General features: G+C 29.9%; 2 protein-coding genes across 8 annotated transcripts; one reads left to right on the forward strand and one right to left on the reverse strand.

The window, feature by feature from the left end:
• The first annotated feature begins 2,599 nt into the window (after positions 1–2,599).
• LOC111288256 (Chaperone DnaJ-domain superfamily protein) lies at positions 2,600–14,098 on the forward strand. 3 transcript variants are annotated; one of them, XM_022879071.2, is made up of 3 exons: positions 2,600–3,101; positions 3,191–3,260; positions 5,880–6,259. In XM_022879071.2, the coding sequence occupies exons 1-3, from the start codon at positions 2,722–2,724 to the stop codon at positions 5,934–5,936; spliced, it is 507 nt and encodes a 168-aa protein (XP_022734806.1). In that variant the 5' UTR covers positions 2,600–2,721; the 3' UTR covers positions 5,937–6,259. The 3 variants fall into 3 exon arrangements, with proteins under 3 accessions (XP_022734806.1, XP_089615279.1, XP_022734805.1); XM_089759153.1 differs by lacking the exon at positions 5,880–6,259 and adding an exon at positions 13,802–14,098 and having other exon boundaries at positions 2,601–3,101; XM_022879070.2 differs by lacking the exon at positions 5,880–6,259 and adding an exon at positions 4,651–4,977 and having other exon boundaries at positions 2,602–3,101.
• On the reverse strand, positions 7,627–23,200 carry LOC111287206 (esterase/lipase/thioesterase family protein). Of its 5 annotated transcripts, none has more exons than XM_022877550.2 (13): positions 22,859–23,194; positions 22,398–22,482; positions 22,237–22,307; positions 15,486–15,600; positions 15,270–15,349; positions 14,470–14,554; positions 14,304–14,384; positions 12,301–12,395; positions 12,163–12,213; positions 8,920–9,000; positions 8,286–8,361; positions 8,127–8,204; positions 7,627–7,959 (listed from the first exon to the last, which is right to left on the reverse strand). In XM_022877550.2, exons 1-13 carry the CDS (start codon positions 22,975–22,977, stop codon positions 7,921–7,923), a joined length of 1,056 nt encoding a protein of 351 aa, XP_022733285.1. In that variant the 5' UTR covers positions 22,978–23,194; the 3' UTR covers positions 7,627–7,920. The 5 variants fall into 5 exon arrangements, with proteins under 5 accessions (XP_022733285.1, XP_022733286.1, XP_089615278.1 ...); XM_022877551.2 differs by having other exon boundaries at positions 8,286–8,358; positions 22,859–23,190; XM_089759152.1 differs by lacking the exon at positions 22,398–22,482.
• Positions 23,201–25,514: the final 2,314 nt, after the last annotated feature.

Genomic DNA, 25,514 nt, shown 5'->3' on the forward strand with positions numbered 1-25,514 from the left:
ATTTAAATTATAACAATTTCAACAAATCAAAATTTTATTTTATCAAATAAGATAATCTCATTTTAGAATTTTGAAAATCTTTCTGCAAGTGAAAATCCACTTTTAAAATCTCTCATCCAAATGTACTTTTATAATATGTTTAAAATTTATGGCTTCTAAGAAAATTAGAATTGAATATTCAAATTCTATGTTTTCGAAAGAAATCAACAATACATATATATATATATATATATTTATTATTTTACTAAGAAAAGTAATAGAAATCGCTGTCAAGAATCTGCACAATTCCCACTAGCTATCCTTTATTATCGCGCTACCAATATTCAGCTCCTAAATCATGAAAGGATTGAAACCAAATAGAAAAGCGGAAGCAAACGGATGAAAAGTAGTTTGTAGGGCAGAGGTGGATCAATGTCTTATCATGTTTATGGAAAATCTCAAAAATTAAAAATAAAAAAACATTTTTTTTGAAAAATTTGTTGTCGATAAAATTATTAAATTTATTAATATTTTTTATTGAATGATCTAATTATACATATTAAAAAAATATACATTTGATATTATTAATAATACTACTAATTTTATCTTTTTTAAAAATAAGAAAATTCATCGTGAATTATAATAATATAATAATATTTTACTTTAATTTTTATTTGTAATATTTATATATATTATAAATAATTACTTTTATAAAAAATTAGGAATCCACTGTTACCGTAAGGCAAGATAAAGTGTCAATCGACAGGCACGATTGCCAATCAATAAGATTGTATTTGAGTTTTAGAAACATGAGATAAAGAATAACACGGATTAGTAGGTGCCATTGCCAATCAATAGAAGGCGGTTGGTATGATGGAAGAAAAATCAACATTACACTTAAGAGAAGGGGAGGTTTGAGGCTAAAAGGACTTCGGTAAAGGTGCGAATGGACTTTAACTAGCTATTTAAAATTTAATATTTACATTATCAATCCACAGAAATACTTGTCCATCATTAGTCAATATGTCTAGACTTTTGATCATAACAATCATTTTTCCTTTTAGTCAAAGTTCAAATTTTTTCTTTTTTCTTTTATAATGATTCTCAATTTAATACTTTTTAAAACATATATATTTTTTAAAATGTAATTCAATATAATCTTTTTCACAAAAATAATATAAATTTAAGCTTTATTTATTTCGTGAAAATTTATTTCTAAAATATGTTTTTAAGAAAATGTTTTTATTTAAAAAAAAAAACTAGAGATTTTTCGTTTGGATGAATCCATAAAAAATATTTTTTATGATTATGTTATTTTATGAAAAATCTAGTTTTTAATCATATTGACATAACTATTAAAATAGTAAAATTATTTATTACTAAATATATTAAAAGTATTTATTACAATATTTATTAATACTTAAAAATAATTTTTAAAAATAATATATAATATATAATATTATTTTTATTATATCATAATATTAAAATAGTAATATTTAATATTAAAATAGTTATATATTATATTGATAGTATTTATTATTAAATCATAACAAAAATATTACATTAGTCAACAAAATATAAAAATAAAATGTTTTAAAATGAAAAATACAAAAATATTAAAATATTCATATTATTAAAATAATATTAAAATAATATTAAATAATAAAAATATTATTTAAATAATATTAATATTTATTATTAATATAATAATATAAATTATTTATTATTGAAATATTAAAATATTTATGTTTAATAATATACAAAATTAAATTATTTAAAATTAAAATATCAAAAGACTTTTAATAGTAATATTATAAATTTTTAATTAAAATTAAATAATAATACTTTTTATTAATGTAATAAGATTTGGGGTAAGTTAGTATTAAATTTGAGTTTAAATATAATATCAAGGGTGGCTTAAACAGAATTATAAAAATTATTTAAAATTAAAATATTAGAATATCTCTAATATTAATATTTTAAAACTTTTAACTAAAATTAAATAAATTTTTTTTATTAATATAATAATATTTAAAATCTGATCAAATTAAATATGAGTTTTAAAAAAATGTTAAAGCTTAAGCTTTAGTAGAATTATGATCACGAGTTTAATAAATAATTTTACTCTTAAACAAATTTTTTTTGGAATATCTTCTTTTTTTTTAAATGAAAAAATATTTTTTAAAAAAATGATGTAATTTATTTTTTATTAATCGACTAAATTTTTTATTAGATAAACACAAAAAACTGAAAAAATATATTTTTAAAATATTATTTTTCTTGAAAAGAAAAAAGCCTTAGCTCCTAAAAAATCAAATGAAAAAAAAAAAAAAAAAACTTGCAAAAAATAAATGGAAGTATTAAGGTAAAAAATAGTACCCATCCCCCTTTCGCAAACAAATAAAATAAAAGTTTATATCTGATAAAAAATTAGTGTCTAAATTTTATATATTATTAATAAATTAAACAATATTATTTTGTTAATGATATAAACTAAATGATATAAATTAATTAATAAATAAAATTTTTTAAAAAATATTAATCTTATATATTTATTTTAAATATTGATTTTTAATAATTAATAAAATAATGTCTGACCGTGTATTTTATATTTAATATAATAAATAAATATGTTTTAGGAAGAAGAGGACCGGGGCGAGCCGCCAAGGCGACTGGTATGTGGTTAAAGAAAATCTGAAAAGAACAAGAAAAACGAAAACAAATGGTAGTAGAAAACAGAAAATGGATCTGTACAAGGTGTTGGGGGTGAATAGGAGCGCCACCAAAGAAGAAATCAAAGAAGCGTTTCGAAAGCTGGCAGTGAAATATCATCCCGACAAACACTCCCAATCCCCAAAACCCCTCCGAGACTCCGCCACCCTCAGATTCAAGCAGGTCTCTGAGGCCTACCAGGTCCTCAGCGACGATCGCAAGCGTGCCCACTACAATCTTACCTCTTCTTCTTCTTCTTATAATTATTCTCATCAATACAGCAAGGCCAGCCGCGGCTATGCCTACGCTTCTTCCCCTTCCTATTCTTATTCTTACAAGAATAACATCTGGAATATTGCGTTTCGTTTCTTCTCAACGCGAGCCTTCCTTCTCAATCTCGCCTTTGCCGGGTAATCTCTTTGGGTCTTTGATTGGGATCATTTTCTAGTGAATTTCATTCGTTGTGTAACTAATGACGTGTGTTTATGATCTTTGACAGTGTCTTGTTTGGTGGAATTGTTGCATTTGATACCAGCAGAGAAGCATTGTGGAAAAAGCGGAATTCTGGGGTATGTATGTTATGTTTGCTTTATCAAAGGAACAGAACAGTGTTTGATCTGCAAATTTATGCTTCACCAATTGTTGATGATCTGTTTGATTTCTAAAGTGCTCAATTTTAGTTGCAGTGTTGATAGTTGAGACCATACAGCAATTACATATTTATACTTTTATCCTGAAACATTCTAAACATTCTAAATTCACTATATTCCATAGTGCTAGCTTCCTTTTTCATGTGTTAAAAGCTAGACATTCATGGGGGTTTGATACGGATATAGGACTGGTAGGAGGGTATTTTTCATGGGAATTTTGTGATATGATGATTCTTGAGTATTGAGGAACATCAGGAAAATGGAATAGAGAAAACATAATAGAGATAAAGAGAAGGTACCCTAAGATTCTCACCTACGGTACCTCAGTAGTTATATTCATTGCATCAGACAACAAGAAGAGCACCAATGCTGAATATTCCATGATGATAATCTATATCTCAAGAGAAAGAGCACATTGATTTATTTAGACTCGTAACATCCTAATCCTAAAAGAACTATAACCTTTTTTCCCATTATGACTTTAACAAAAATACTTGGACTCCAAATAGAAAACTACAAACTTAATAAATCAAGGTAAGATAAGGTAAACCTGAGTTAAGATTCTAAACAAAAATTCTTGAATTTCCAGCAAACCAGAAAATTAGGAAAATACTCTTCAAACTTGAAACTCAAAAAAGGAGAAAAATTAAATAAGAGCCTACAGCGTAACTTAAAAAACATAAATCTAAGACACAAATGCAACTGATAATGCCTATAAAATACAATAAATTAAGAAAATAAAATCATAAGAAGATATTTCTTTGCATTCTACATTATGCACCTATGTGTATACAAAAAACCATTTTTATGGGGATGCTGCATCATTTTGCTTAAACATTTTAAGTGCCTTATGAGAAGTTATATTTTATTTTTTATAGATGTTGATCCTTGTCAGCATATTTGGTTTTTTAAGCATAGACTAAGGCATTAGATTAGAAATTGTTAGATGTGGCAGAAGGGCTTGGACCCATTTTCATCCCTAGCCATGCCCATTTAAAGATTTTTATTTGTTTATTTTTTTAAATAGTCATCGATGATATGCATGGCAAATTATCTAATATATTCCCTCTAATCAGGGCTTTATTTATGACATTGTGTTGGTCATAAATGAAGCCTTACTTCATCATAAAAGTACTCAGTAAATCCAAAGTAACAGGAAATTACTTTTGAATAATAATGCATGAACCTAAATTGCAATTTGACCTGTAATGTTGTGCCTAATGGAATTTTTTATTAAATTCGATAATAAATGATATTCAATCTATGGAAACTTGCTTCAGAACATTACTGATTTTAATTTTTTATTCAGAAATCATTTGAAGAAGCCATGGAGTCACTTGAGAAAGCCAAAGGACATAGAAATACATAACAAGACTATTGCTCAAATTCTGTCTGGCTTATGCTAGTATGAGTTCCAATATTTAATCATGGTGCCTTGTGTCTTACAACTTTGTGAAATAAAGAGTATTGCTGTATAATTCCTTATATATGTTTGTTCATTTTTTATTTTCCATTTCTATAGTAATTTAATATCATAGTTTTCAGTGTATGATGGTATAAGTTATTGTAGTACAATGTCTACTTCTCAAACATGTAAACTCATGGTTGTATATGTTAAAGGCACATCCATGTCTAACCTCTCTGCTGCTGAACCATCTTTATCTCTAATTCCAGGAGATGAACTTAATTCTAATGAATCTTGTTCAAGTCAATAAGCTACTAACTCCTTTATTCTTGTAGGATTCTCTTCGTTGTAATGCTATTGGAAAGGTGTAAAAAAGAGTTGTAAAGACTTTAGCTCCAGAAAAATAAGATCTTAGCATGAACCAAACTATAGAAATATAATAATTCGAGTAGGAGATCATAATTGATTTAAGCTAATCTTGCTTCATTTCTCTTTGTGCCTCTTACTGGAATAGCATATAAGAGAGAATATTTTAAGATTTTTTCTGGATACCAACTAGTTTATATGATTAGTTTGAGGGAAATGGACATTTTATCCTTAGCTAATATTTGATTTTACATATTTATGAATAAGGAAAGCTCTTTCCTCTTAAAATTCAATAGGGTTAATGCTATGTATGGTCCTTGAACTATAGTGAAATGTTTAATGTGATACTTGAACTTTAAAAATCTCTAATGTGATACCAAACCATGAATTTGTTAACTAATGTGATATGTACCTCTAATGTGGTTAGATCCAAATCATAACTCGTGGCAAACATACAACCTTTTAACTATCATATTAGCTAATAGATTCATAATTTAGGTACTGCATTAAAGATTTTTAATGTTTAGTTATCACATTGAACATTCCACTATAATTCAATGGCCATTCTTAACATTATCCCAATTCAAAAAGATAAATGAAGGTGATGGAGAATTGGGGTTTAGAGGTTAGCCTTTAGATACCCATGTTATTTCTGTTTCTACTAGGTTTTGGATGATGAAAGATAATGAGATTTTCTCCCTCTATTAATTTTTGTGATGTTGAAGGTCAATATGTTAACATTTTTTGTTTTACTCAAACACACTCAGAAATATCTATCTTGCTTGGTTTTACTCCATACGCTGTCATCTATCAACCAATTTTGACTATTGATCTTAGAGGTTTTCAAGAGAGTATTACCACTGCAGTGCAACCCATTTATGTGCTTGTTGATGAATTGACAAAGCCAAACCTTACAACAAACTTTGTTCATTTGGGGACCACAGCTGTGTTGCTGAGGCAAATCTCCTGGAATTGTATTTATCTTGCTATTGGATTCTTGTGATGTTAAATCTTATATGCTTTTCCCTCACATTTTGGGTGAAAAGTGTTATAATACTACAAGTGGGGTGAAGAAGGGTCTTCAAAATTACAAGAACCTGTAAGATTTTATTATCAATTCCATGATATCAGTTGCTTTCGGTGCTAACAGTAAGGTGGTGACAACATTTGAGATTTCAGATGGTTGGATAGGCTTGGACATAGGAGTTGATTCCATCAAAACCTTCAATAAGGCTTTGAACACTAAAAGAATAGATGTGTTTGAGCTGAAGAATTTTGCCACAGCAAATTCATTGGTGGAAATAATGGACAACAGTTTAGATGGTGAAATTTTACTTGACCAATGATTAAGAAAGAAGGAAGAACATGACCAAAAGAAAGATGGCTAAAATAGTAAACAAGGGTATCACAAAAGTCTAAGTCCAATGGACTACTAAGAGAGTCTCCTGTGAGATCATTTTTAACGCAAAAAAAAGAGTGTAAATCGCACTGAAATGCTGTTTGGATTTCATTGCCGGGAATGATTGGTAGCTTTTTCCAACTGAAGCTTTTAGGTGCAGTGAGTAAATCCTTGTAAATGCACCAACTGGAGTTTTTAATCCCTTCTAATCTTAAAAGTGTAAATGACTTGTATTACTCATAAATTATTTAAATTATGAATATTCCAATTCAATTTGTTCACTATTCAAAATCAAGTAAAATCTAATTCAAGTTTTATGATTAAAATTTAACAATATACGCGCATATAAATTAAAAAAAAAATTTATCACAATAATTAAAAACAAAATTTTAGAACTTTACTATTAACTTTAATAAAATGACATACTTTTAAGACATAACAAAATAATTTTAAATAATTTTAAAAAATAACATATTACATTATTTTAATTGTTTATAAAATTAAAAAATTACACTATCAGAAATGAACTATAAATAAAATATAAATTTTATTTGCATATTATAAAATTTTAATTTAATTTTATAAAAAAAAATTCGCATCAAGTTTGAACTCATAAATACACTTGTTGCAATTAGGGATGAGAAAAAAATTTTTAAAATTAAAAATAGATTCAAAACTATAATATTTAATTTAGTTCAAATTAAATTTTTTCTTATTTGATTCGAGTCAAAATTAAATATTAAATTTATATATTAATTTCAAATCAAATTTCAAATTAAAATATAAAAAATAAAAAATCCGATATCATATAGAAATGTAAAAATCTGAAAAAAAAAAAAAATTATATATTTTATTAATTTTTTTATATATTTTAAATTTTTATAAAATAAAAATAATTATTTTATATATAAATCAATTTAAACATATTAAAATTTTTATTAAAATAATATATAAAAAACTAAATTTTAAAAATCAATAAACCATACCCATAAAATTAAAAATTAACAATATTATATATTATTCGATCAACCTTATCTGTTATCACTCCTAATTCAGCTCTAGAATTGATCAAATACGAAGTGCACATTATATCATTGAGAATGGATCTGATCCACTTGCAAAATTTTAGTATTATTTCTGCCCATTGGAAAATAAAGAATAAAAATGTAGACATGGTTAAAAATATATCATTCGGCCCATTGCAAAAGAAAAAAAAAAAAAAAAACCATTTAACCTCAATTCATTTCTCAACATCCACTATAGACCAGAGGCCTCATTTCAGTATATAGGCATTATTATTAAAAAAAAAAAAAGGCAGAAATTAAAATCCAGTGTTTCAACAAAATTAGAATTAAAATTAAAATGAAAAGAAAAGAAATTGCAAAAATTTAAAGGTAAGGCCATAGAATTCAAGATCGTGGCTGTGCTCGCCAACCAAGTCCTGGGATCTGCAAACATAATTCAGCTATTACAAAAACGAGCCTAAAATAATATTCTACTGTCTACATGTTATTAGAGGAAAGCACTTTAGATCCAATCCACACAATCAAATAACCAAAGAATATAAATGATTTTCAAAAATACAACCAATAACATTTAAAAACAAAATTCAAACCTCGACTCCATGAGGGCCAATGCGGTTACGAGATATAAAGTTGAGTATCAAAGTAGCAAATTCATCAGGTACATCTTCCTACAATTTTTTTAATATCTAGAAGTCAAAATTTACTAAAAAAGAAGTAAATAATGTGGGAGCAAATGTAATGATGTGAACCTGTATAGCATGCCCTGTATGTCTCACAACCACCATTTGAAACTTGCCTTGCATTTGACCAATTGTGAGAGCTCTATTACAAAATAATGCAGACAAATGTCAACCAATTCCATCACAAACATAACAATCAGTTTTATGATGGTGCAATATCAAGATTGACTGAAATTGTTGCTTATTCATCAAGTTATGCTGATTATTAGTAGTAATATAACCATGTAAATTAGAAACACAAAGAAGCTCAACATTATCAGTTATAATCTCATCAACAAGGTAGAACCCCTCCAAGCATTTCAGCCAGAGAGCTTTATCGTAAATAAACTCCAGAAAACTTGCACTCAGTGGTCATGCTACTCATCAAACCGGGCATAGGCCAAGATGCCATGTTAGTGAAGGCAATGCAAGTGAAGCTCCAGACCATTGAATGTGGAAAGCTATTAATTGACTTCGGTATTTACCTGTTTTTGTTTAATGACTATTTAATTTGTCACATTACAAGAGAGGTATAACAATAAAATTCACTATACGTGATGACCTACTTATCCACTTATGGTAGTAGACAAACATTTTGGTATATTAAAAAAGGAAAAGTAAGCAAATTAAATAGGCAGAGTATTAAAGATCCAAGGGAGGCTACCTGTCCAGTCTGTCAGTTCCGGCTAATAATAAGACCTTTGGAACAGGACAAGATAGAAATTTTTCTGAAAGGCCTTCATACCTGCAAGACAATAAGCAAACTTAAAAATGAAAACTAGAAGAAAACATGATAGTACCGTAAGAAGATGAGTTTTCATCTGAAAGAATCTAGCATTTTCATATGATTAAAAAAAAAAATGAAAAACTAGCAATTAAGACTGGCTTCCTTGTTCAGTAATAAGAACCGTCTTTTCTAATGAACCTTGAGAATATGCAGCAGAGCTTTCAGTTCCCAAACAACAGATCCAGTCAACTGAATATTACGAGCACAATAAGTTGACCATACAGTTCAGTCAGGATTTTTTCACACTATTCTTTTCCCCTTTTTGCTCTATCCTCACTTTTTTGGAAATAGATGAAACGGTACTCTCTCTTGGGATCTTTTACATATGATAGCAATTATTAGATACATATATATATATATATGCTCTACTTTAATATGCTGTTACGATAACTATATATATGTATAAATACATAAGCATATATTATACTCCCCATCTCTTTCAAAGCAAGATGTTGCACCCAAAAAAATTGAAAGGAGCTTTATACTAAAACTCAAATATTATCAGTAACACCTAAAAAACAAAAGGCACACCAAAAATGTGTAAGGACCTCTTACTTTAATCAGAATAGTTTTCAAGAACACCTTAATCAAGAAAAGATTACAAATAAAAGCCATTAAGGAATATGGTTTACCAATGCAGTTGGTTATGTATGATGACACTCACTTTCTGTATTAAATTCAAAAAGTTGTCTTTGAAGTGTAAAAGTGATTAGAGGGACATTTTTGCACATTGATGCACTGGCAAGGCACTTATTAAACATTACTTTCCATCGTCCAACTATATTGATACGAGCTCATATTCATGTAGCACAGAAGTGCTACAGAAAATCCAGTACGTATCCTACTTAGAAGAAAATTGGCATTCAAGTTTAAAAAACAGAACGACCTTAATGCAAATATAATTTTAACAGCAGGATTCTCCAAATCAAAATTTATTATATTGTTCTTTGGAGCCAAAACAACATATGTAACTAGAGTTGGTAAAAGATCTCATCTAAATCAACTCCAACGTACCCAGGAACCAAATTATCAGAAAAAACCTGGACCTTATAATCTAAAATCTGAGCCAGGACACTACCATCCTCTTGCAAAAAAAAAAAAGTGACTAAATTTGATTTAAACCCAAAATGCCCACCTAACTCACCCCACCTTGAATTGACTAAGAAATTACTGAAGCAAACCTCAAAAATTCAAAAAGTACAAAACCTGAAATGTTCTAAACAGGAAAGAACCTAGATCCAAACCACCCAAGTGCGAACTTTTCCTTTACAAGCATAATTCATTACTACTGACAGTAGACTTCCAAAATTAAGATAAGATTTATTATAAAAGAGAACAAGAAATGGTCCAGAACTAAGTTGGTATGAGCAAGGTATCATGGGAAGAAGTTTAGCTTTTGAAGATTCAAGGTTAGAAGTCAGTAAATTTACAAGAGGACACAGTTTTTAATTGACATTTCCATTGTCTAAGCTTTCAAAATATCCTTAAGACAAGATCATATTTAAAGAAATCAGAAAATTATCATATTCAGCGTGGTGAATAAAATAAAGGTCAGTTCGCAGCTCCCCCCACCCCCAAAAAAAAAGGAATGGAATTCTTTTAACAGCAGGATTCTCCAAATCATAATTCATTATATTGTTCCTTGAAGCCAGAACAACATATTTACACTCATCATTAGAGTTGGTAAAAGATCTCATCTAAATCAACTCCAACCTACCCAGGACCTAAATTAGCGGAAAATGCCTAGACCTGAAATAACCTAAAATCTGAACCAGGACACAACTATCCTCTTGCAGAAAAAAGTGGCAAAATTTGATTCAAACCCAAAACACCACCTAACTCACCCCACCTTGAATTAACTAGAGAAATTACTGAAGCAAACCTCAAATAATCGAAAGGTACAAAACCTGAAATGATCAGAGCAGGAAAGGACCTAGAGCTAACCCACCCAAGTGCGAACTTTTCCTTTACAAGCATAATTCATTACTACTGACAGCAGACTTCCAAAATTAAGATTAGATTCATTATAAAAGAGAACAAGAAATGGTCCAACACTAAGTTGTTATGAGCAAGGTATCATGGGAAGAGGTTTAGCTTTCAAATATTCCAGGTTAGAATTCAGTAAATTTACAAGAGGACAAAAACTTTTTGATTGACATCAAGGGTGGTGAATAAAAATAAAGGTACGTTCATAGCTCCCCCCACCCAAAAAAATCCAATTCTTTTCATCTTATCCAAAAGTGAAATTTTAAGAAGTCACTCCTACAGACAAATTTTAAGAATTTCAAATTATAATGCCATCAAACATTTAAAAAGGTCCATACTTCATTTATCACAGAATCTACTATGTTAAACAGCTTGAACAACAAAGTATAAGGAAACCTGGATTACACAATAGCTCAAATGGCTACTCTTTAGTCCCCACTTTCACTATCTGATCAAATAAGCATAACATCCCTCTTATCAGACAGAATGTTCTGTCAACTACAATAGAAAAATGCCAATTGGAATCCTGACAATTCCTTTGGTTGCATAGGCCTGTCCTAATAATTAAATTATTTTCCCTATAAACAACATAGACACAAACTCCCAAAACTTCAACTCTTCATCACTTGAAAACAAACAGGAAATTAATTGCATGAACATGAAAGGACTTAGTTTTCCAGCACACTATAAATGATGCTCAACCATAAAAAGTCAGGGAAATTCCTCTAATAAATTTGTAAGCCACTAGGTGCAACACACTTTTAAGGTATACAACAATCCCAGACAGCAAAAAGGACAAAACTCTGCAAGCTATTTGCAGACTTACTTTAACCATAAGCATGATTTCAGTTAATCTGAAGCAGTTTCAACAAAATAAATATACACACATGAAAACTGCAACAGCTTACTGGTTAACATAAACACTGAACAACCAACCTGGTAAAATTGCATTCATGGATGCAGTATCCCAGCTAATTAACCACAAAATTGTACCCCAAGCAGCCATGTGTAGCACCAATTAGTAGCTAAGACATTTACAACGAAGACTATGGTTTCAGTTCAAATATCTATAACAGCATTCGACCTCATCACTATTACACAAGTTTTATGAATTAATAACAAAACTTTACTCACCAGCCTCTCCAATATTGTTCAGTTTCTTCCAACCGTGCTCTGTAGACATAACTACAGAAAAAAGTTAGAATCATTCCAGTTGGACTAGGAAATTTACACAATAACAATATATATAGTTAGTACAATAGAAATGCTTACCATTGCTTTGAATCATCATAGCTTAAAGTGGTGGGAATGGATACACGAGCAGAGTCAATGTTTCTTAATGAACCTCCTCTAACACTCCATTCAATCTGCACATTTTAGTTTGTCATTACAACAATAATCTCACTAGCTTGCTTGAAGAAAATACAATTCAACCAAGCATATGCTCATATTTTATATCACTTGTGAACTTGGCCAGGTATGATTATATAACAAGCAGTGCATTTTCCCTGGGTTCTCACACTTAACAACTAGCCTTTCAAACGAAGAAATCAGTTTAGTCTAAAGCCTGTTCCATTTTTTGGTAAAAAAAAAATTAATGGCATTCTATTATCAGTGTTTAGTATACAATAAGAACGAGAAGTTCTCTTGGCAATCAAAACCAACAGTGATTAAAACTTAATTTCAACCTTTTTGAGAGCAAGAACACCTATATTTCCCTAACATTTTCATATTTTCTTCACATATAATTATTATACAGTCTGCTGACTTACTGATATAACCACCATGCAGCCTACTCATGAAGGCAGCACCTCCAGACAGAATTCCAATAACTTCACTAATTTGTCACACTTCCTTATACAGTTATACTAAATAATCCAAAAACCTACTTCCCATGCATACTAATGGAGTTGAGAAGTATTGACGCTGTCTAGAGCCACAACACTACTGGAAATCAATCAGGTGGAAAGTCCACAGGAACACTGCATTTGCAATCAATACATACATATAAATATTCTAAATAAAAGTCCTTTTGCATTTTATGAGTCAATATATAACCTGTAGATGTCCCACAAAAATTTCAACACTCCTATGTGATTAATGATATCTGAACCATTCTAGAACCCTCATGTTAGTCTACATTCATGATTTTATGGGAGAATGTATTAAGAAATTGTAAATGTGTAATATTTAATTAATCATTTTAATTATTAAATACAAATTTTGACATTGTTATTCCAAGTAAAGACAAGAAACCTAAAATCAAATTTCTTCAAAAGCAGTCAATAAGCTATATAACTTTTCCCACTAATAGCTATTTATTTTCATAAAAAAAGCCCAAATTTTGGTACATAAGTTTTTTAATCTAATTTGAATTGTCTCACATACATTCCTACATATAAACTGACTAGTAGTAGTAATCATATTAATCAAAAAATTTACTGAATTTTTATTTTCTTATAACTGAAAAAAGAATTGTATTATCAAAAACAAATTATAACAGACACAAATCCAATAAAGACTATCAAACGGAAACTATTCCTTTGATTTTTAACAAGGTATAGATGTTTATCACAGTTCCTAGTCTCAAGAGACTACCATTGAGCCAGATCACATAAAAAGGGAACAACATATTTATATCTAAGTCCAGGTTTAGGAGGTATTGTGCAATTTAGATTAAAGAGAAGATTCATGGAAAATCTCAAGTTTATTTATCTGAAATTCCTAGGGGTTCCAACTGATACTAATTGAAGAGTACATGAATAATTGGCAGGTACAGTTTGGCAACCTGGGTTAAAAGAGCCACAAGCCTAGATGATACTCAGCCAGGTCACAATCTCCTATCACAATTTACAGCAGTGAATTCTGGATTCTTCTGCTTGATGATTTCAATAGCTTGTCAAACCATTATCCAGTAACATTGTCCTGATGGATCATTACTTGGTCCTACAGCATACTGTTACTAATTTATTTTTACCTACAAAATTCTAACTTCAGGAATTACAATAATCATTATTGAAAAGTAGGTTATAATTAAATTAAATGTGCTGATAGCTGCCTTACAAGTTTCCATATCCACTCAACTTCAACTATTAAGGTTAATGCCTCAGAGAAGGCGTAATAGAACAAAATAAGAAGTGCAAATACACCTTCACACCCACAAAACACACACAGATAAGCTTGAAACACAACACATTTAACCAAATGAAAGAGATAAATGATTAATGTGCCAATAAACAGAAAAAAGACAGTGGTCATAAGAGAAATGTATTTACTGCTTTCTCAATGCTTGAGAAATGCTGCATCCTGTTGGAGAGGATTTTCTGCATGTGAATTAATGATGCCATCGCTGTTCCCTGAAGTGAGCATGTTTGGTTTCAATACATGCCAACAAGCAAAAAGTTAAAAGTAATGTCAAGCAAGCTTTTCAAAGGAACCAACCTCTACAACATCCACAACCACCAAGCCAGCTAAACTACGCAATGTTTTCTTAGCAGCAACATGCACAGCGACGGAGCCTCCCATGCTGCATGCAAATGATATAAGATGATCAAAGAAAAATTTACTCATTTAGGGCACACTCTTAGTATATTTCCCATTTTCATTGTTTACAAGGAACATATAAAACTTTAATAGGAGGTCCATTTTTCTATTTTGAGAATGTGAACTAAATCACCAATAGACCAATAGCTATTTTCAGGAAATATGTCATTGAATATAAAATGCAGGCATTAGTAATGAAATAGTTATTCAACATAATTAATCTTTGCACAAAGTACAAAGTTAAATTGGAAGCTTAGATTATTCTGCAATCCAAATTGATTGACAAACAGTAAAGTTTATCCAAGAAACAATCTGAAACCTCTTCATTCTCCAACTCCCATGTCTCCAAATTATAGGGTTGTAAAAATAACAAACATATTTTAATTCGAGCTAATAATATATATTATTTGCGAGAATAAAGAAATCATGGATGCATATACCACATTCACATCGAACCACTATCACAGCCATCATCAGGGTCATAAACATGCACATACAGATGCGCACGCACAAACAAAGAAGAGAAAGAGATGGAGAAAAAAGCATGCCTATCCAATTGGCACTTTGGCACATTTCCACAACTACTGCTCGTGAAAGGATGAGCACTCTTTTTCTTATTGCTTTTCCTCTTGATAATGAATTATGTATAGGTATGTACAAAACTTTTAAACAAAACTAAAATAACAGAAGAGAACAACCTGTGGCCAACAAGCACAATTGCAGGAGGCGAATCTCCATACAATGCATTCAAAACAGCAAAAACATCATTACACATAGTCTGCACATGTAAGATATAGTTTAGTTCCGTGAATGAGACACTAGAATGACAAAATTCATGATCAAACAATTAAAAATATAGTCTGTAGGAAGACATCCTTGTTTGCTTCTATTAACTACGCTTAAATAATGTGTACCTCAATAGATAGGTCAAGATCATTTTCTGTGGATGACTTTCCATGTCCTCTAAGGTCCATGGCAACTACTCGAGCCTTCTCCTTAATTTTACCAGCTGACAGAGCAAATGAGAGCCTGGCATAGCAAGTTAGACAACTCGCTTTTATCAGGAATTCAATTTAAAAAAAGAATAGACAAAATATCAATCTCCAAACATCTATACAATTGGAAAGTACATATTAGATTGGATTTCAAGGAGAGAATCTACTAAAGACAAAATATACATCCAGATTAGTTAACGATTTATGATAAGAAGCAATATTCAATAAACATCAAGGATAAATCAATGGGGACTATCTTGTTTGAAGCTAGTCTCTAACTGGAATAAAAAAAATCAAGCCCACTTGACTTCTAGGATATTTCCTCAAATCAGCATGGCACTCATTTTTCTTCTGGAAAAAAAGGAGAAAGAGTTAAAGAGAGTTAACCTAGCTTACACACAAAGACAATTGGGACTAGCATGGAATTGTTGAAATCTTTAACATAAGATAGTAAAGCAGTGGTGATACTATGGTAGAAATGTTCCCCAGCCAAAATAGTGAAATCTTTAGTAGATAACATGAAAATCTGCCCACAGAACTAACTTTTGACCAAAACATCTAAAAAAGAAATCAAAGGGGCATTTAGTATAAAATTCTCAAAATATCCTTATATAGCAATTTGAAAAATATAATCTCAATCACATTTGAGGAACAATTTACAAAATAAAATTCAGTTACTAACTAGGGGTCGTTTGTTTTTATTTCCGTTTTCTATTTTCTGTTTTTGTTTTCAATTTTTTTGAAATAGTAAACAAAAACATGTTTGGAAAGTTGTTTTTGTTTTCTATTTTTGAAAACTAAAACCAAAATTTTGGAAAGTTTTGGAAATTGTTGAAAACAGAAAAATAGTGTTTTCAGTTTTTTGGAAACAATTTAGCACTATTACCATACAGGCACTGTTCACAGAATTACAATAAAATCGTTACAGTAATGCTACAATTATTATATTAATAAAATAATATTTTTATTAAATAACTATTATATTAATAAATAATACTATTAATATATTAAAAAATTATAATATATTACATTAATTATATAATATATCAATTATATTAATTATAATATATTAATAAATAATATAATATTAACAAATAATACATTTTTTATTAAAATAATATTTATTAATAATATATTAATAAATAACATAGTAATAAATATTATTATATTATTAATAACAAACGGAGCCTAAAAGTTTTAACCACTTTCTCTTATATGTTTTTATTTTCACATTTCTAAAACAAAAACATTCTATCCAAACATGTTTTCAAATTCACTAAATTAAAAATAAAACGAAAATAAAACAAAACAAAATTTTCAAAAACATAAAACATAATATATAAAACACACAACAATACCAAACGACCCCTAAGTTAATGTGTTGTTAGCTATGTAAAACTTGTAAATCAAACTAACCAAAAGACTGAGAATAAGAAAAGTTAAACCAGTTAAAATGATGATAAATTGGCTAAAAAAAGGAGCGAAGACTGCAATGTGCTTAGAAATGGGCAGTAAAGAGAATTTTAAAACGGTAAAGGGTGGCTATATGCACAGGACTGGAGTTGTATTAAGGAAGCAAACACGTTGAATGCACATTAAAACGAGAAATTTGTCCATAATCCATTTTGCATATGACTAAGCTGGTGAAAAAAGTCCGATCTTTTTGGATGGAATTCAGACCACTCTTAAAGGTAGTGATCTAATTCTCCTCCAGAATTTGAGATCATTGCCACATATACAAGAACCAACTTTTACCAAAGACAATGATCTAATCACTACTATGGGAAAACACTTATTTACAATTGGTTGTAATCTTATAATCTGTATATTTATATTTGTATCTCTAGAATTAAGTATTTGTATCCCTAAAATTAGGATAGACAATCCCTCAATTATAGGATTAGTTTTTTAGGAAGATTTAATTTCCTAGTTTAGCCCCCAGTTAGTTGTATATAAACCTAAGATTCTTGTATAATTCTCAATAAGCAGTTTTCCAACATACATTCAGTTTCCACACTGATTTATTTCTTAGTTTTTCCACATGGTATCAGAGCTTTAGGCTCTTCTTGGGAAGCAAAATTTTCAGCCTTCATTGCTGACTTTTTTAGGCCTTCATTGCCGAATCTTGTTTAGGCCTTCATTGCCGAACCCTTTCAAAGAAAGATCACTACCACCCAATTTGAGGAAATGTTAACTGAAAAAATCACTGGAGTACTACAGATATCTCAAAAACAAAAAGAGTTCGACAGGGAAAAGATTGAAAAGCTAAGAAACTTATTGAAAATCCTTGAAAAGCCTACTGTGGTATGTTATTTGGGTAAAGTTTCTAGTTCAGGTAAAGCTTCCGGTTCTCATGGATTAAATGTCTCGGTTAAGCCTATTACGAGTTCTTGGGTCATTGACTCAGGAGCCACAGACGACATGACACATTCCTCACAAAAGTTTAGTACATATAACCTGTGTCCTAGTAATAAAAAATTTGTTGTTGCAGATGGTTCACTTACCACAGTGGCAAGATTAGGAGATGTTCAAGTTAATCCCTCGTTTGTTCTCAAAAATGTTCTTCATGTTCCTGGATTATCTACTAATTTGATATTTATACAAAAACTTACCAGAGATATGAATTGCAAAGTAACCTTTTATCCCTCTTATTGTGAATTTCAGGACCAGAGTTCGGGGAAGATGATTGGACTTGCTAAGGAGAAGGATGGACTATACTATCTTGAGACATGAAATAACACAAGTAATATCAAGAATAGTTTACCTTTGTCATTTCTTTCTGAAAAATCTTCCAATAAAAACAAAATCTGGCTTTATCAATTTCGTCTTGGACATCCTTCTTTTGGAACCTTGAGAAACATGTTTCCTTCTTTGTTCAAAGGATTAAATGTCGAAGATTTTTATTGTGATATTTGCGAACTTGCAAAGCATAGACGTGTGTCTTTTTCAATCAGTAACAAAAGAAGTTCTACTCCCTTTTACTTGATTCATAGTGATATTTGGGGTCCCTCTACAATTCCTAATATTTCTGGTGCGAGATAGTTTGTTTCATTCATAGATGATTATACCAAAGTCTCTTGGGTTTTTTACTTAAATTCAAATCAGATGTGAATAGTGTGTTTTTAAGCTTCCAAAACATGATCCAAAATCAATTTGGAGTGAGAATCAAGAGATTTAGGTCTGATAATGCAAGAGACTACTTCAACCAGAGTCTATCTACCTATTTCCAAAAAGAGGGGATTATCCATGAGTCATCTTGTATTAATACTCCACAGCAGAATAGAGTAACAAAGAGGAAAAACAACCATTTACTAGCCACAACCCGAGCCTTTCTTTTTCAAGCAAATTTACCTAAATTTTACTGAGGGGAAGCTGTTCTCACTGCCACACATATTATAAATAGGTTACCTTCAAGGGTTTTGGGATTTAAAACTCCTATGGAACTACTCTCACAATTTTATCCCAACCTCAATACCACAAACAATCTCACACCTAAGATATTTGGTTGTACATCATTTGTTCATGTTCACAGTCATAACAAGGGAAAGTTGGATCCAAGAGCGATTAAGTGTATTTTTGTGGGGTCTTCAACTCAAAAATGATATAAGTGATATCACCCTCCTACCAAAAAATTCTATGTGTCTGCAGATGTCACTTTTGAAGAAAATAAACCATTTTTTACTCAACCTTATCTTCAGGGGGAGACTTCATTCATGAAAGATAAGGATAAAGACTTCTTTTTGCTTGATTTGCCCCTTTTTTCAACATTTACACCCATTAATTCTTCTGAGTCGAAACCTGTTTCTGCTGAGCCCAAGTCAAACACTGAATTTGAGTCTGAACCCATTCCAAATACGAAAAATGTGATAAAGGATAATATTGTTCTTGATTCTATGAAGGAATTACAGATGTACTCAAGAAGGAAAGTTCCAGATCCTGAACCAGTGCCAGTCCAAGAACCTGATCCTAACTCTGGAAATGAGGTAACTACAGTTTTTTACTCTGTTTCTCAAAATGAGCATGAATCTCCTAAAACTATAACTAGTGATTATGATCTGCCTATTGCCATTAGGAAAGGAACTAGAGAATGTACCAAGCATCCACTATACCCAATCTCTAATTTTGTGTCATTTGAAAAATTCTCACCATCCCACAAAAATTTTCTTGTGAGCCTAAACACTATTTCTGTTCCAACTACATTATCCGAGGCATTATCTAGTGAGAAATGGAGGCAAGCAATGAAAATAGAAATGGAGGCCTTAGAGAAAAATCAGACATGGGAAACTGGCAGAGTTGCCTAAAGGAAAAAATCCAATGGGGTGTAAATGGGTTTTCACTATAAAATACAAGGCAAATGGTATTGTTGAAAGGTATAAATCCAGGTTAGTGGTTAAGGGCTATACTCAAACCTATGGAGTGGATTCCCAGGAAACCTTTGCTCCAGTTGCTAAGATGAATACAGTTAGGATTTTGTTATCATTGGCTGCAAATTACAATTGGCAACTTCAACAATTTGATGTAAAGAATGCTTTTCTACATGGTGATTTGGAAGAAGAAATATATATGAAGGTTCCACCGGGATTTGGAGGTCATCTAGAAGCAAACAAAGTATGCACGCTGAAAAAAGCTTTATATGGCCTTAAACAATCTCCTAATGCTTGGTTTGGGAGATTTGCCAAAGTGATGCTAGCAATGGGATATAAACAGAGTCAAGGAGATCACACATTGTTTATCAAGCACTCTGATTCAGGGAGGGTCACAGTTCTATTAGTGTATGTTGATGATATAATTGTAACTAGATATGATGAAAAAGAGAGAAAATCTCTAAAACAGTTTGGCTAGAGAATTTGAGATAAAAGAGCTAGGGAGATTGAAGTACTTCCTAGGAATTGAAGTACTTCCTAGGAATTGAAGTAGCTCACTCACGGCATGGTATTTTCATCTCACGATAGAAATATCTGATGGATCTTCTGAAGGAAACTGGGAAGCTTGCATGTAAACTTGCAAATACCCCTATAGATCCTAATCATAAAATTGGAAAAGCTAATGAAGATGCTGCTGTAAATAGAGAGATAAATCAAAGATTAGTTGGAAAACTCATTTATCTCTCACATACTAGAGCTGATATAGCATATGCTGTGAGTGTGGTAAGTCAATTTATGCATAGTCCTAAAGAAGTGCACCTATAGGCTGTCTACCGTATATTGCACTATTTGAAGGCTAATCCTGGGAGAGGTATCTTATTCAAAAGAAATTTGGGGTTAGTTTTAGAAACATATACAGATACTGATTATGCAGGTTCAGTAACTGATAGAAGATCCACCTCAGGCTACTGCACTTTCTTAGGTGGTAATCTTGTGACTTGGAGGAGTAAAAAATAAAATGTGGTGGCAAGATCAAGTGCTGAAGCAGAGTTTAAAGCAATGGCTCAAGGAATTTGTGAACTACTATGGTTAAAGATTATACTAGAAAACTTGAAGATCAAGTGAGATGGACCAATGAGACTCTACTATGATAACAAATCTGCAATAAGCATTGCACACAATCCTATGCAACATGATAGAACAAAACACATTGAAGTAGACCGGCATTTCATAAAGGAGAAACTAGACAGTGGGTTGATTTGTACACCTTATGTATCAACCAAGGGTCAACTTGCAGATGTGTTGACTAAAGGTCTCAGTAGTGCAACATTTCAAGAAATTATTTTCAAGCTGGGAATGGAAAACACCTATTCACCAGCTTGAGGGGGAGTGTGGGAAAACACTTATTTACAGCTGGTTGTAATCTTATAATCTGTATATTTATACTTGTATCTCTAGAATTAAGTATTTGTATCCCTAAAATTAGGATAGACAATCCCTCAATTATAGGATTAGTTTTTTAGGAAGATTTAGTTTCCTAGTTTAACCCCTAGTTAGTTGTATATAAACCTAAGATTCTTGTATAATTCTCAATAAGCATTTTTCCAACATACATTCAGTCTCCACACTGATTTATTTCTTAGTTTTTCCACAACTACAACTGATCACCTTAAATTTTGAGTAAATCACCCCTTATGAAATCCCACCAAATTGACGTAAGCAAGTTCAATCTAATTACCAGAAGACCAAACTTTAAATCATATTTGATCTCTATTATTCTCTCTATTATATTAGCTCTCCTATTCCTTTTAAACATAAATTAAAATATGGATTTATTCCACTGTTAAGAACAATAGTTTTGAATCATATTCACATGGTTTGTTGTGGACAGAGTGAAATGGTTTGAGGAACAGAAAGCCATACAAATGTTAAACAGGGAATTGCAAATATCGCAAAATCAACTTTGTCACCATTTGCATACCAGCTTCCAAATCTAACCTTTTAACATTATTTTAACTATGAGTGCAAATAATGGTCCCAAAAGTAATCTCAGAACCACATTTTGACTTTTGCTACTATTTTACCACATGAATTGCAGCATCTACACAATCACAGTATAGATTGCAATTTCCTAGTATATTATTAGGATATAATTTTGTTAAGTGCCAGCAATCATCCTAGCTGTCAAGGTTTAATAAGCCATGGTAAAAGTCTGATATAAACACATTGTTATACACCTTTCAGGATCAAGCTTCATGTATTAGAAACGTGTAAAAAAATAACTAACCAAAGATGATCAAACATACCCAGAATAGCCACCCCCATGTAGACAAAAAACAACTGGTCCTTCTTTTCCTGCCATATATAAATGAAAGACCTAAAATGATAAAGCATATTAGAAGTAAATAGTTATAGAAAATGAAAAAAAAAAATTTGCCATGTAATTGCGAAAACAATAAACACAAACATCATTTGAGTCTGATATGCAGACATCTTCCTCTCGATCAAAATAGGCCGCCCAATCAAGAGGTGAGTATTTTTGAGAAGAACTCCTACAACAATAGTTATTTTTATAACAAAAAAAAAATCAAAGGCGAAAATAAGTAACATAGAAAATATAAATGCAAACCAAAATTTCAGAACAAATTCAAAAGCTGCATTTGATGATGAAGAAAGGCGGATGAACAAATAACTTAATCGCAGACATGTGTATCACAAACAAATGCGTGAAACTGTTTTTCTCTTTACCAAAGCAAATGGTGAGAACCCCAAATGAAATTTATGCAACAACAGAAAAACATAAACTAAAATTAAGCAAGAAATGATCGAAAAATATGAAAAACCAAGGTTAGAGGAAACGAATGAAATGAGGGGCGACAGAGAATATAAAGAACCGTCTGAAAGTAAAAATTGGAAACGAGAACTTACTGAGTTGGAGGGCGATCAGGACGCGAGGCAAAGGCAGAAAAAACCGGCTTGCTGCTGTCTTGTTGGTGCTGCTCTTCGAGGGTCTCCTCAGGGACTGAACCCAGATTTGATGATTCCATGGATGGATTCTCGCTCACTTTCTCTACCAAAATTTTACTCTTTTTGAGAGAGGCAACCGACTTTATAACTGTGTATACAATTTCCAGCTCCGAATTGGCGATCAATTGCTTAACCGAAAGCCAAAACCTATAGAGCCCAAAGCAAGCAAACCCAAACTTCTATTACTCGGGTCTTAGAGATTTATTTGTTGGGCTCAAAGAATAGTTCGCGTACCCCTAAAGCAAAGGTGCTCACGGACTGAATATTTTTTATATTCGAAAGGGATGAACTTATTTTTTATATTTTTAATTTCAATAAATTACATTCAATATTAATAATATTAACATGTTTTATAAATCTGGTAATATAAATTACAATATGATAATACGACATGAATATAAAAATAAAATATAAAAGTGAAACGAATTAAAATTGTAGCAATAACTATATATGAATTTAATAAATAAAAAAATTATATTTTATATTTCAATGTTGACACAAATTATAACACATAATTTTTATATAAAATATTATATAAATATAAGAATTTTAATATTTTACATGATACACATACACAAATAGCTAGGTCTACATGTTTGTGCCTTGCTATGGATCTAAATTTTTTATAAATTAATAATATTCATGATGAATTTAATAAATCAATAAATATAATTTTGTTTATAATTTTTTTAAATAATAATTAATAAAAATTTATCAACTAATTTATGAATAATGTTTTGATTTCATTTTCATAATTTATAAGATTAATATCATGAAATATGCTTAAATTATAATGAAATATTTAATTTAATATTTAAATTTTAAAAATCTCTAATATGATACTTGAATTATAACTATTATGATACTTTAAATTTTTTTTATTTGTCATATATTATAATTTGAAGCTAGTCACATTATATAAAATATCACATTGATTAACAGATTTATAATTCAAGTACCATATTAAAAAATTTTTAAATTCAAGTACCACATTATATATTTTACTTAGTTTGAGAATTATTCATGATATTAATTCTATCTTATGAAACAATTCAATTCCAAATCTTTTTCTTTTTATATATTCATCTTTCCAAACATAGTTTAAAATATTAAAATAAATAATTAAAAAAAAAGAATAGCCTAAAAAAAAAAAAACCTCTACATATAAATGTAAATAGATAAAATATTGATAATTTTTTATTCGTTTTGATTATAATTTATTATTAAATTATTATTTTTTACATCAGAGTCACACTCAACATATATATATATATGTAAATAATTAATTCGCATTCAACTCAATTTGACAAAAAAATAAATTTAATAGTACAATATTTATAAAAAATATTATTTTTAATATAAATTACATCTTAGTTGTAACTTTGTTACAATTTGTATTACTTTTTTTTATCGATCACTAAAAATAACTAATTTTAGTTTCCTCTAACACTACACTTTGCAAACAGGGACGATAACATTTAGCATGTGGGTGAACACGATAGATAAAGGAGCAATCGTTGTTGATTTTGGTCGATTTATAGGTCCCAAAATAATTTACACTTAAAATGTTTTCGTTAAGTAGCATGGTTTGGCTGTGTAAATTTCCCCTCTTTTGTTGTTAATATATAGATATTAATGCACAAGCATTACTAAATTAATTAAAATTATTAAAATAATTATCTTATTTTGAATTGAAATTATCTTTTAACAAAGTCAATCGCATACATATAATATTTACTATAATATAAAGTCAACAATATTAATTTGTATTTGACCCTCAACAAAGTAAAAATTATTGTTATGACTTAATTAACCACAAATTTATGAAAAATTTCAAATTTAACCCGAAAAAAATATAACTACTATTGAAAATACCCCTCAAATCAATTTTAATCATCCATCCCACTTGTCTAAAAATTGAGCTTTATATTAAGTTGGGATAATTTTAATATAATTATATTTATTGTATTGATGAGTTTATGTGATGGAAAATAATAATCCACTCTTAGATGAATACTAATCTTGTAGGCCAGATGAATGATGTGTCGAAATCATTACCGTTGAAATCAGGACCCACCAAAATTGGATCCAAATTATATAGATATGATTGCACATCATTTTTATTTCATGTGACACATTTTGATAATAAAAATAAATCAAAATCCAAATAATTATGGAATTTCGAGGACATTGTGAGCGACAAATTTTTTTAAAATTCAAGCAAAATTATTGATTTGTTTAAAAAAAAGAATAGTCAAGTTGTAAAAATCCTTTTTTTTATATATCTTTTCATATTTAAATATTTACTTTAAAAATTATAATTAAAATTTTAAAAAACATGAGACTTTTATCGATAAGTTTTTATATTTTTTATTGAGATGATTCAATCCAAAATCTTTAAATTAAATGAGATGATACATACACTTCTTATTAAATATTAAATACACAAATAATTTGTATTTAAAAAAAAAAAAAAAAAACACTTCCCTAGCGTAGCCAGGACAAATCTTCTAGTTTAGATATAAGCAAAGTCTGCTCGCACCATAAAAGTTGGAAA

The sequence above is a fragment of the Durio zibethinus genome, chromosome 4, assembly GCF_047325235.1.
Source record: "Durio zibethinus cultivar Kanyao isolate XHJ-2024 chromosome 4, ASM4732523v1, whole genome shotgun sequence".
NCBI lineage: Eukaryota > Viridiplantae > Streptophyta > Magnoliopsida > Malvales > Malvaceae > Durio > Durio zibethinus.